Source organism: Oryx dammah, unplaced genomic scaffold (assembly GCF_014754425.2).
Source record: "Oryx dammah isolate SB20612 unplaced genomic scaffold, SCBI_Odam_1.1 HiC_scaffold_8, whole genome shotgun sequence".
NCBI classification, from domain to species: Eukaryota; Metazoa; Chordata; class Mammalia; order Artiodactyla; family Bovidae; genus Oryx; species Oryx dammah.
In genome coordinates, this window is record NW_024070192.1 from 39163870 (window position 1) to 39177264 (window position 13395).

The 13395-nt window shown below is 45.1% G+C and overlaps 1 protein-coding gene across 1 annotated transcript in view; it reads right to left on the reverse strand.

Annotated features, from left to right (window-relative positions):
- Positions 1-1880: 1880 nt before the first annotated feature.
- The window catches only part of RPA1 (replication protein A1), a 44619-nt gene continuing 33104 nt past the window's right edge, over positions 1881-13395 (reverse strand). The window contains exons 12-17 of the mRNA XM_040243785.1: positions 13009-13157; positions 10447-10579; positions 7968-8144; positions 7319-7426; positions 4308-4394; positions 1881-2889 (exon numbers count right to left, since the gene is read on the reverse strand). Of these exons, the coding sequence (XP_040099719.1) occupies positions 2785-2889; positions 4308-4394; positions 7319-7426; positions 7968-8144; positions 10447-10579; positions 13009-13157 (759 nt within the window). The 3' untranslated portion in view covers positions 1881-2784. The remainder of the gene's footprint in view (positions 2890-4307; positions 4395-7318; positions 7427-7967; positions 8145-10446; positions 10580-13008; positions 13158-13395) is intronic.

Below are 13395 nucleotides of genomic sequence, written 5' to 3' on the forward strand. Positions count from 1 at the left end.
GGGGGGTGGGGGGGATATTCTCTTTGAGATAAGGAAATAATCAATTTACTAGGGGAGGAGTAGTGGGTTTCTAACAAGTGAAAACAAGAAGAGACTGAACAACCAGTTTCATTTTCTATAAATAAAATCTGAGAAGGCATATTGCCAAAGAAACACAAGTCAATATCTAAACCTTTATATACTGGGCTACCAAACTTCACTTTTAGACAGTATATTAATTATGTAGTCAATAACTATGGGTTTCATTAGGGTATTAAACGCCATAATCGATATTATTTATATTTTTTGAAGATGGGCCACTCAGGAAAAGATGTGGGGGAGGGGAAGTTTTTGATCCTTAAGTTCAAAAGTCAGAATGAGCACACCAGAGATTACCAAGGCCTTAATGGAAAGCATAAAACACAGAAAATATGGACAGAAATCAAATTATTACCCTTTCTCCCCCCCTGCCTCCATCACAATGAGACTGGAAGGGATCCAAGAGCCATTTAAAACAAAGACGAAATGATTAGATTTTTCCCTAATTGTCTAACGCTGATGTCATGGTGTACACAAAATAAACACTGATCTCTAAGTGAAAGATGAGAAATAGAACATGAACAGCCTTTCGAGGTTAAACCATCTCCAAGAGAATTCTAAGAACTGTGGGCCAGAATCTATTTAGGTGACCCTCAGGGACCTGAGGCTCTTAAAAGCCTAACAGTGGAGCCAATTTCTGACGCTCCTCTGCCGGTGATCTGCTTTTTGGTGGGGAATCTGCTCTACATGCCCCTCGAGGGAGCCGCCCCACCTCAGAGCATCCCTCTGTGGGCTTCTAAGCACATCCGCGGAGACGTGCTGGTGTCACCTCACGGTCGTGGAGAACGCGTGGCAGCTGGTACCATGTTCCGGGAGAGGCGTCGGGGTCACGCTGCCGGTCAGTGCTCTTCGCGGGGTGGGAGCCGTGATGGGGAGAGGTGGGGATGCTGGGAGCAGTAGATATAAAAGACTGGTTACCAGGCTGAAAGCTAGATTGCCACTTCCAACCCACAATTTGTCAATCCACCATAGCACTGAAGACTGTAATTTTCTAGTCAGCGCTTTACGAGCAAGGTCAGACAGAAAGGAGCTTCCATAAAAAATCGCCGAGGCCTTGGTCGGAGAATCAAGTGCAGCCCGGTGGCTATCTTCTAAGACTAGACCGTGTCCAGACAATTAAGAGGGCCTGAGAGGCCATCCTAGGTTCTGAGCCATGGAAGTCATCCTGCCTGACGCCAGCTGGTTCCTCCCGGCAGAGGAAGGCTAAGGATGACACAGGTAGGACGTGCTCACTCCCCAGGTCTAGCAAGGGCCTCCATGTGCCGCGCTCACCCAGATTAAAAACCAGGGCCCGGCACCACAGGAAGACTGCAATGCTGCCCGGCACCACAGGAAGACTGCAATGCTGCCTGGATGCTTGGAGAGAGGTGTGCTGCAAACGCCAAATGAGGGGCTGCAGCGACCGGATAGATAATTAATATGATTAGGAACACACAGAGCAAGCATGTTCTTGCCGACTGAAAAGCCCAGTAGCATAATTACTGTTTTCTTACCAGCTCACTGTCTGTTCACATTTCAAAGCCTGGTTGGTGTTAAGACCGCTGTGTAAACATCAATAAAATCCCAAAGTGCCGGATCATCAGCATTCCGGGCCACAATGGCTTTTTGTTTTTGGTGTTTTCATTCTTTTAAAGATGCATTTCAAGGTTGCAGACATTTAGGAAGAATGATCTCTATGCTTTGGAACTAATCTTTGAGTTTGTAATGAGTTAACATCTCCCCCAAGTGAACATTTATTATGAAGGCTAATTAATTGCTTTCCAGTTACAAGAACCCTTTGCATTCAAAGAAAGTGGGATTCATAAGCAGAGAATAAACTGTTTATTAAACAAGGCAGGCAACAAAGGGCTTCTCCCTTCAGAATCCCTTCTATTTAATACAGCTTTAATCAAGAAAAGAAAGCATACAAATGCAAGAAATACGTACAGGTAGAAAAGGCGTACCAACAGAAATGCAACATTAATTGAAGGGGAGACGAAAGCGATGCTTTGTAGTTGCTGGGATGTCTCTAGGGGACAGCAAGTCAATGCTTATCAGCCTTCCTCAGAAGAGACCATTTTGATTAATATCAGACCCATCTGACTCAGTCTATTAAACCCTGAAGGAAGGATATTCTTCAGATATAAAAGATATGACTTTGATTAATAATTCTACCCTATTGCCATTCCAGGCATTAACAACTGTGTGGCCCCTCTAGAAAGGGAGCCTTTGAAATCAAGGAAGACAGGCTTCCTAAAACACTCAAGTTCCTCCACAAAACCACTTCTCAGCACTCCCTTGGGGAAGGGGCCCGAGCTGAGAAGGTGTCGCCACCGGAGAAGTGGGAACCCTACTTACCTAATTTATTTCACTGTCTACAGATTGAGGGTCAATTTCTTGTGACATAATTCCTGGTTGAAAATAATGAGATCTTAGTAAAACTGACAAAAGCCTAAAGACAGGGAGTGAGTGGTACTACGGTCCGCGCAGGCGACCCCGAGGTCTGACACAGTTTACACCACAGCCCCTCGAGCGTATTTCCCTTTGCTGTCAGTGGGTTCCCAGGTGTGATGAGAGGCGATGGCTTAGTCCGTGGTAGAGGGGTGCTCTGTACCGCTGTCAGCCGGGGCGGGGATGGTGGTGCGGGTGGAGGCTGGGGGTGGGGTGGGGTGGGGGATTCACTTCAGCCCTCTATCCACAAGCTCCTGCCCCATCGGCAGGATCCTCTCACATCGCCGCGTTTCTCCTGATGTTCATGACCAGCCTTCTGCCGTATTCTTTGTAGTCCACAGGCTTCACATCCACCACCGTGGCCTTAATGCGAGACTCATCCTTTGAAAAGAGAAGAACGATTTGTGAACGAAGAAACGCCTGTGGCCATGCTCCTGGTTTCAGTGATCCCAACAGGAGAAAGCACGAAGACACGCGGGTGGTTCAGAGTCCCGAGATGCCAGTAAAGGAGCCGTGCTGATGAGGCCAGGGGCAGGGCTTCTGCTGGAGCAAAGGCCCTGCACCGGTTCCTCATGGTCCCAGACACTCGGAAACCTAGACTCCAAGTGTGACAGACCGCAGCGGGCTCTTCAAGCTCAATCTGTTCTCTTTACAGAGCGAGACACGAGCCCAGAAGACAGTGGCTTGCTAAAGCTACGCCGCGGGCTCTGTGAGCGGGCCGTGGGAGAGCAGCCGTGCTCACAGCAGAGGGCGAAGCCTGCCGTGGCCTGTCTCAGCTCTGCGAGAGGCGACCTCGCTGCCCTTCGCCCCTGCCCACGCCACACGGGGACCAGTGACCCTTCCACCCCTCCCCCTAGACCACCCCCACCCAACCCTGACACCACACTGCTGACATTGAGAGGCTCATTTAATGCTCACAAAACCAGACACAGCTGTTAGCAGGTATTAGGGTTCAGGCCTGACAAGAAAGCAGAGCAAGTAAATCCTGAAACAAGCAAGGTTTTCTAAATTCTCCTGTCGCCTGTTCACCAGGTTGGACAGTGCCTTCAGAGGCAGACTGGGGTGAGGCCAGCTCAGGGCCTGCACACTCCAGCTCTGTACCTATAAAACCCAGTCAGATTTCTAAGCATGTGTAGAGCTCTGAGGCTGGACTGCCTACATGCAGTTATCAGCTCTGCCACTTGCTAGCGTATGAATTTAGGCAAGTTTCTCAATTCTCCATAACTACAGCTTTTCACTGGCAAAATGCAGGCAACAATAGTTCCTTCACACAGGGTTACTGCCAGGATGAATTGGAGACAAAGTATGCAAAGGGTAGGGAACAGTATCTGGCAGATAGTAAGCACTCAATAAAGGCTGTTTTTTCATGATTTTACAACTGTATGATATTATGAGCAATTAAAAGGAATTTTCAAGGTAATGTTAACCACATGTGGTCTTTCTCTCATATACTGACTTTAGAACCCAAACCATGGGCAAGATGTGGGTCCATTCTGTCAGGACACAAACCAAAATCCCCCAGGTTTTAACTGAAAAGGCCACACAGCATGTTTTCCTTGGATGTTAATACTGGACAAGACCCCTAACCTCTCTCTTGGTCTGTTTGCTCATCTGAAAACAGAGATGGTAACAGCACCCTAGTGTTGGTGTGACTCAGTGAGTGATACACGCAGGGTGTTACGTGTTGGGTCTGGAACACAGTAAGCGAGGAACTGACAGCTAACACTGTAGTGGGGTCGTGGGTGACAGACAGCAGTTCTATGCTGCTACCCTCACGCACCGCGGGTGACGCTACTTACATTGTAGGTCTCCAGTTTGACCCTGATCCTGAACGTAAAAGATCGAAAGTTGGCATTCTGGAAAACTTCCTCAAATGCTTGCTCGTTCTGCAGAAACAAAACGTAAAACTGTCAGCATGGAAACTACCAGACCACCTGAAATTATCTGTACGGTTTTTTAAAAGACTTGGAGGAAAATCTCTGAGAAAATGATCACCTCCCAGTGGCTTGAAATTTCTTAGGAATGACTAATATATAGGTGACATTTCATCGCATAAAACTGTTTAGGTAGAATTCTATTAAAGATTAAAATATTCTACTTAGAGTACTCAATTTCATACAGACAGAAAGTGGAATGATGGCTGCCAGGGGCAACAGAGAGTTAGTGTTTGATGGGTACAGGGTTTCAGCTGAGGAGGATGAAAAAGTTCTGCAGCTGGATGATGGTGGCAGTTGCACAACAACATGAAGGTATTTTAATGCCGCTGAACTTATATATGTGGGCTTCCCTGGTGGCTCAGCTGGTAAAGAATCCGCCTGCAGTGCAAGAGACCTGGGTTCGATCCCTGGGTTGGGAAGATTCCCTGGAGAAGGGAAAGGCTACCCACTCCATATTCTGGCCTGGAGAATTCCACGGGCTGTATAGTCCATGCAGCTTCCCTGGTGGCTCACAGGGTAAAGCATGCCTGTAGTGCGGGAGGCCTGGGTTCAATCCCTGGGTCGGGAAGATCCCCTGGAGAAGGAAATGGCAACCCACTCCAGTACTTTTGCCTGGAAAATTCCATGGATGGAGGAGACTGGTAGGCTATAGTCCATGGGGTTGCAAAGAGTCAGACGCGACTGAGCAACTTCACTGGTTCACTGGTATAGTCCATGGGGTCGCAAAAGAGTCGGACACGACTAAGCGACTTTCACTCACTCACTCACAACGGTACATTTTATTATTTTATCACAATAGAAAAAAACTGAAACACCCTTAAACACATCTCTAAACTTTCAAAATCTGTGATGGAATAGATCTGAGGCTCAGAATCTTCAGAACAAATTAAGAATGGACGAGGACTCAGGAAACAAGTTCAAGTTGTCATATATACATTATTTCAGCCTCTGGATTTACAGATGTAGTAAGTGAAGAAGACAGGAGAAGTGGGCAAAGGTTAGGGAAGAAGTTAAAAATCCACAGTTCTCCCTTACTGGCCTCTCAAATACTATCTGATTAAGCTTCTGAATTAAAAAAAAAGTCTGGTAAACCGAGGGATTAGAGGAAGCATTTTACACAAATATGCATAAAATAAATGTACAAGAACTTTTAATAAAATTAATAGTTCAAATCAGTCAAGTATTATTTGCAAGCCACTTGGAACATGAAAATAGCTTTGTTATATATAGAACTCTTTATATAAAGGTTACTACACACACACACACACACACACACACACACACACAGAGTCCTCAGGCTTTTGGGTATGTAAATAAAACAATGTGTTAAACCTTCAGAAAATTGTACCAGCTGCCATCATTCTTTCAAGATTAGTGAAAGCATGGAGCGCATACTCCAAGAATATTATGATTCCTGAGGGGAGAGTTCCTATATGTCCTCATTCACTGGCAGTAAAACCAGTCAAATGTAATAAGCCCATAAAAAATCCTGAAAGGCTGCCTCGAGCCTTAAAAGCTGATATGAAAATAGAGGACCAGGCAAAACAGATAAAAGATACCATCATACTTTAAAGTCAATTCCAGTTATTTCTGTAAAAGGGCTTGTTGGCATTATTTTCAGAGAGCTCATGGACAATTTCAAAGAGACAAAAGGGCAGAGCTAAATGAACAGAAGACAGGAAAAGAAAAAAACACACACACACACACACCAAAACAAATGACAAATCCTTTTTTGCTACTGGCTTTTACAAGCATGCTAACCGATTTGGAGGACAATGGGGGAGAAAAATCTATAGACAGATACTAATTTGGGTGGCCCAGAAACTATAGCTTTTATTGGTCTTTATATATTTTATCTGAGCAAACATCTTTCTTAACTTTAGGATAACTAGTAATCTAGTCCTTGAATTAAACAAAACTACTATGTGAAAATACTCTTTTATAAAAATTAAATGGAGAAAGTGACCTTACGAAAGAAAGTTACTTTGTAAGAACATATCTGACAATATGAAAGAAGCACATACCTTATATGTGAATTTAAACCAGGATTTGACTCAACTTTTCAGAAAAGTGTTTATTACTTTAAAAAGGCACATTGAATAAAGATGTGGTACAGATACACACTGGAACACTACTCAGCCATAAAAAAGAACGAAATAATACCATCTGCAGCAACACGGATACAACAAGAGATTATCACACTAAGCAAAGTCAGAAAAAGACAAATATCACAGAACACTACTTACATGTGGAATCTAACACATGACGCAAATGAACCTGTTTAGGGGGCAGAAACAGACTCAAGACACAGGGAACAAACTCAAGACACTCAGAAACAGACTCAAGACACGGTTATCACGGGGGGTGGGGGAGTGGGTGGAGAGGGATGGACTGGGAGCTTGGGGCTAGGAGATACAAGCTATCACATTTAGAATGGGTAGATAACAAGGTCCTACTGTAAAGCACAGGGAACTAGTCAACATCCCAGGATAAACCATAATGGGAAAACCATAATGGACTTAAAAGTTTATTATTACAGAGTCAAAAAAAAAAAAGGTATCTGGACTTCAGCTCACTTCAGAAGATACTTCCAGATCTCAAGTGACTGCAGGCACACCGACTCTTAGAAACAGGAGGAAAAAGTGCTTTCTACTTAGAAAGAGCTGTTTTTAAAGAATTTTATACACATTACTTCATCACCTCATTGTTAGCACATCCAAGGTGGACACAATTAGAATTAGATGAGCTCTCACAGTCAGCAGTGAGAGACGTTATACAACACCCACCAGCAATTGACCAAAAATTATCAGAGCAAAAAACAGGTAAGTTACAGCATGGGAACTACTACAGTAATAATACAGGACATGGCCAACCTTCTCTTTTAATTCCCCGAGATAAGCAGTGTTTTGTCCAAGGATGGCCTCTGCAGACTCCTGGAAACATGTGACCCACTGATTCTCTTGAAAATCGGCAATATTGACCTAAAAAAGACAACTTCACATCATTACACCAAAGAAATAACAAAAGGAAGACACACTAAGGAGACTGGGAGATTGACTTTCTCCACTCCCTCAAAGAGTTTCTAGGGAAAAAAGCCGATTCCACCAAATAGCTATGTTCTTTCCAAAGAATTTAAAAAGCATCCAAGAGAGAAGTTCAAAATGCTAAGTGTGGGTCACAGCAGGAACGTGATATGGTGTGGCCGTGTGGTTTCAGTTCTCAGGGGAGATACAGCCCAACAAACTCACCTTCAGGTGCAGGATCCGGGCACACTGGACTCAGCAGCCCTCCAGCCACAATGGGCTTTGGACCAAAGGTTTCGAATGAGTCTCCAATGTCTTCTGCATTTTAAATTGTACACCCTTCAGTCACCAGGAGGTGCTCCCTAAGACTGCTCTTAGTCAGTGCCATGCATCCCAGACAATCTGAAAGCCTGAACTAAGAGCTAGTCTCCACAGTACCGGGAGCTTCACAGGGACTCAAGAAACACCAGAGTGGTCCTTGGTCACCCATTCTACTTACTGACAGGATCATGCGGTACTTGAAATTGGGGAATTCACTGTCACACTTCTCGCAGCGGTACAATCCGTTCTGCTGGTCGATCACTTTCTTGTTACAATCCTGAGTTGGGCAGGCCTGGTACATACAGTTCTCTTTGCGAAGATACACCACGGTTGCCACAGAGCTAAAATAGTCAGGCTTCAGGAGAAAAGAGTGGCATGAGGCAAAGAGCACAGACCAAAGTTCAGGACTGGATTTGCCCTGACATATGAGGGGTAAGCGTTTGCATATTCGCACAATGTGATTACAAGGGATAATTCATTCTACAGTTTCAGAGGTTACTTGAGCTGACTACAAAATCCAGAAGGGTAACAAACCAAGTTCTAAAGCATATTACTCCTTAATAATAAAGAATTTGATTCTAAACTGTGCTGTGCTTACTCAGTGGTGTCTGACTCTTTGTGACCCCATGGACTAGCCCACCAGGCTCCTTTGTCCATGGGGATTCTCCAGGCAAGAATACTGGAGTGAGTTGTCATGCTCTCTTCCAGGAGATCTTCCCAACTCAAGGATCGAACCCAGGTCTCTTGCATTGCAGGTGGATTCTTTACTGTCTGAGCCACCAGGGAAGTCCTTAACTCTAAATTAGACTAAACTATTTAATTAAAACTGAAATAGACTATATGAAAGAAAAAGACTTCAAGAGATCTTGATCTTCGTGCTCCTGTTCCTCTGCCCCTCCGAAGGTAACAGAACCAGGAAATACGGAGTGACACAGTGAACTCTAGCAGAGTTATCTTCAACCAGTCCTCCCGTGTTAAAAACAACAGCAGTGATTTCGAGCATCTCGATTCAACTTTGTCTTTGGTCAATAAGCATTTTCTGCAAAAAGCCAGAGAGCGTCTATCTCAGGCTTTACAAGCCATCAGGTCAGTCTGTTGCAGCTACTCGCCCTGCTGCTGGGGTGCAAGACCATCCACAGACAGTCTAGAGATGAGAGCGGTGGCTGGTTTCAATGCATTTGTACTTACAATAGGCGGCAGGCTAGATATGGCCCGTGGGCCTATTTGTGGACCCCGGTCTAAGTCATCAAGTTCAGTAGAATGCAAAAAGACTGAACAAGTGCCTTCAAAGTGGAGACAGCACTGATAAGTAAATGTGGCAAGAACCAAGTCACAAGCATAGGCTTTCTGTTGCTGCTATTTGCTTTGCCTTTTAAATGTCATAGAAAGGGTACAGGACGAATAATTTTGGAGGGTGGTGAGCAGTTCCCTCTGCGTGTACTCTGAACTCAGGGCCAGATGAATTCTCACTCTAAAAGGCTCTAGAGCAGTGGTCCCCAACCTTTTCAGCACCAGGGACCATTCTGGTAGAAGACTATTTTTCCACAGACAGGATGATTCAGGCAGCAATACAAGCAACAGGGAGCAGCCCATTTCTGGCTGTGTGGTCTGGTTCCTAACAAGCTGTGGATCAGTACTGGTCTGCAGCCCAGGAGTTGGGGACTCCTGCTCTACTGAAGGGGAGTCTTCCAGGAGAATGCCTGAAGGGTTTTTCTGTATTTCCAGGTAAGGGCCCGATTCAAAGTGTGACTTGAAAGTTTGGGTGTGAATAGGTACTCTCTAGGCCCAATTCCTTGTTACCTACTGTCTACCCTTAGGTCTAAGAAAGACACTGGTTGACAAGAAAACCCAGAGTGACACAGATCTGTCCAACATTTAAGTCTCAGGACACTGTGTAACAGCATTATGAGTTGCAGTCATTGACAATGATGGATAAGAAAGTATTGTAAAATGAGACAGTAAGGAATAAAAACCATATTGTACAATATGAAAATAATAAAGCAGGAATTACTGGTTGTGGGAGCATAAAGGAGAAATAAATGATTTAAATCTTGAACTGCTGACAGAATACAGACTCAGAGCAAGATGGGGGGCGGGGGCCATTAAACACAAACTTTGAAAGGGAAGCTGCAACTCCAGTCAAACACCAGTCGAGTCTTGTCAGAGGATGCCAGGGCTGCTCAGCCCCCTAGAGGCTAGTCTTCTATACCCAGTGCGGGTACACGTGAACCACTCCATGCCTGATGCTGAAACTCACTAATGCTCAGTGTGAGTGGTAATCGCGAAAGCTGCCTTTCTGGTCTGCAGGCATTTCAGTTTGCAGGAAGAATCCCAGAAGAGGAGTATGGACCTGAATGCGGTTCATGTTAATACACAACTTGATTACTACTGCTTCATTAAGACCCCTCCAAGAACTACACAACTCTCTAAGTCAGAGCTCTGGGCATCTTTTTGCTTCAACTGACCTGAGGGATATAACATACTCCTATTAGAAAGCATGGCTCCCTCACTCTGGCTGGCATCCTTAGCCATCAGCCCAGGTAAGAATCATAGCTCTGGATTAAGGTCTAACAGCTGGTTATCAGAAATTGGACCTGAAAACTCATCCTCTCGCACATTGTACATGCTTTTGTGGAGAAAGTTAGGAATGCAGATACCTTGTCGCCTTGGCCCAGGTTCTCCGACTTGACCTCATATAAAGTTTTCCAGTTGGTGTTGCTCCCACCTGCTCCTCCACTCTTTAGATCAGAGATGGAAATGCCATCTAAGGCTTGTCCTTCTGAGTCAAACCTGAAAAACAAAGAAAAACAGGCCCTACATATGCATACTGAATGTGATACTTGTTTCTATGTGCCAGGGTTAGGCTATTCGCTCCCCATCTAACTGTTCACAGGTCATGGCCAAGTAGGGCTGAAGGTGGCCTCTTCCTTATTGTATCTCAAGTCTACTGAAGAAACGGAGTGGCCTCTTTTAAATCTCAATTGCTCTGACGCCTCCCAGTGGTCACGAAAGACAGTGCCAAACTGCCGCAGACCCTTTTCTTATATTAGCCTTGCTATCAACACTGGCCAGATGGCCCAAGTGCCTAAAAACACAGTAACCTGGAAAGTCAACAACAAAACAATCAACAATGGAGAGCCCTGGTATAGTTCTTTGGGCTACTGATGCTCATTCTTGCTCAGCAGCTGCATTTTTCTCACCGCTGAAATGTACCAGGCTAGAAAGGGACAGTTGACATATTTTAATGGGGTAGCAAAAAATGTTCCCAGATCTTTTAAGACTGGTATAATTTCAAAAGATTATACAATTGAAAGTAATTTATTAGAAGGTATTTACCTGTTTCCCTGTAGACTGACCTTCTTAGTGAGATTTTACTTATGCCAAAATGAAAGTTGAAATTAAATTATGTTAAATTATTATAAAGTTGATCACATTATCAGCTAACATGAAGGAAAGGACACCCAAGAGGAGTGTGTCAGAAACACACTTGTGTCAGGAAAGAGGCAGCCTGAGATTAAAAACAAACCAATGTCACCCAAAAGGAGGATAACTAAAAGTAACCACATACAGAAAAGGCTCCGTAAAACGAGAGCATGGGACAGAATGGATGCTGCCCTAAGCTGCAGACAACTGCCTTTTTATTCTGTCAGGTAAGCAGCTAAATCCGTCAGAGAGGCACAGCAAGGTCCGTAAATCTATTTCACCTTGACTAGCAACACAAGTTTACAGTTTCAAAAACTCTGAGGAGACATTTGCCACCAAAGACAGCTCATCAGGCGTCAACACAACAGGGAGAAAGGCAGCCCTTCTTAGAGCAGAAACTCCACATTGGTGCAACAGAGATCTAGACACCTCCAGACCTTGCCTGGGGGGCGGACATACCGAGCTCCTTTCTGATCAACAGCAAGCTGCCTTATTCAAGGGACAGGCATATCTTTTTATGTTGACTGGGATCACAGTTATCGACAAGTAAACTGTGAAGACCTTAATGTGGGCAATTAACCTGTGGTTGTGCCCCAGAGCCTGATAAGAAATCAAGCAGCAAGGACAAACTGAAGCCGTGGTTCCTTCCAGTCAGCTTGTTAATGAAAGGGCCCTGCGCTATAATGCAAAGCCAGCTGCCAGAAAAGCTAAACACGGACCCACATGGACCACACGCACGAGGCTGGCTTAAGCGACATGGCCGTGCCAGTAGGTGTGTCCCGTGCGTCCGCCACTCACTCAGTCGTGTCCAGCTCTTTGTGAGCCCATGGACTGCAGCCCACCAGGCTCCGCTGCCCATGGGATTCTCCAGGCAAGAATACTGGAGTGGGTAGCTGTTCCCTTCTCCAGGGATCAAACCCAGGTCTCCTGCATTGCAGGCAGATTCTTTACCGATGGAGCCACCAGGGAAGCCTTAGCTGTGTCATGGAACTATTCAAATAGGAGTGCCACTGGTTCACATTAAGCTCAAAGAAAAGTGGGGAGTATGTAATACAAGCCAGTTCTCTAGTCACTTAAACCCTAAGACATGGTTGGAAATCAACACCCACCTACCCCCACCCTGTAGCTTATAAGCTCAAGCAAGTTCCAGGGCTTTTTCCCCCTGACCACATCAATGATTGCATACCAGGTTTCAGTTTGAAGTGCTCTATTGAGGCAGAGTTTTAACACCCTAAATAGCTAGACACAACGAGGAGATTTTAGTAGGTTCTCCTCATCTCAAGTGCTTTGTGAATAGCAACATACTGCCTACAAAAGCTCATTGTGCCCACCGCACTCGATCAGAGTCTGGTGAATACACACTAGAAGATGCAATCGGCACCGGAGTCTAGACGGAACAAGAACGCCTACCCCCCACCCGCCTCCACCTGCAGAGACCCACAGCTTTGAGCCATGAAATGAAAGACACCTCCGCTCATGGAGCTCTAGCACAAAGCTGCTACAGTCCGTCTTCACCTGCTGCGCAGGATCAAGGTCGGCAGGCAGCGTTCCTGTCCTAATTGCTCCCTGTGACTCTCCAGGTTTGTCATGGGATTACAGGTTTGTCAGTTTAAGGGCTTTAGAGCCATCCTCTCAGAAGGCATAATGCCTCCAAGAAATATAGGAACTGCTCCATTTAGTAACAGAGCCCTCTGCTTGGCAGACAGATCACATGCTGATTGTAGGAACCAAAAGAACCAGTTCTTCTCCAAGCCCAAGTCCAAACAGCCCCTGTGTTGAGTCCCATAAAAACCTACCATCCACGAAGCTTATAGGCCTCTGGGATGTCAGGGTTCACGATGATGGTGCTTGAAGACAGTACTGAGAGGCTCCGTCCACCAAAATCAGAAACTCTGGCTCCTTTGATGGCCATCACAGGTTGTCTAGAACCATCAAATTTATCAGCCTGCATAACAACAGAAACAACAAACAAACAAGTGTCAATGGCAGGAAGAACACAAAGCTTTTTTGTAAAAAACAAAGAAAACAGCCAATAGTAGAGTGAATGCAATAAATGCTACGTGGACTCAATACAAGATAACCTCACACACAAGAATCTGCTCAGAGATGCATCAAAACTAACCGAGAGTTAGAGGAAAGAGCAAATTTCACTATGCAAAACCGAAATCACAGCAAATCTCACA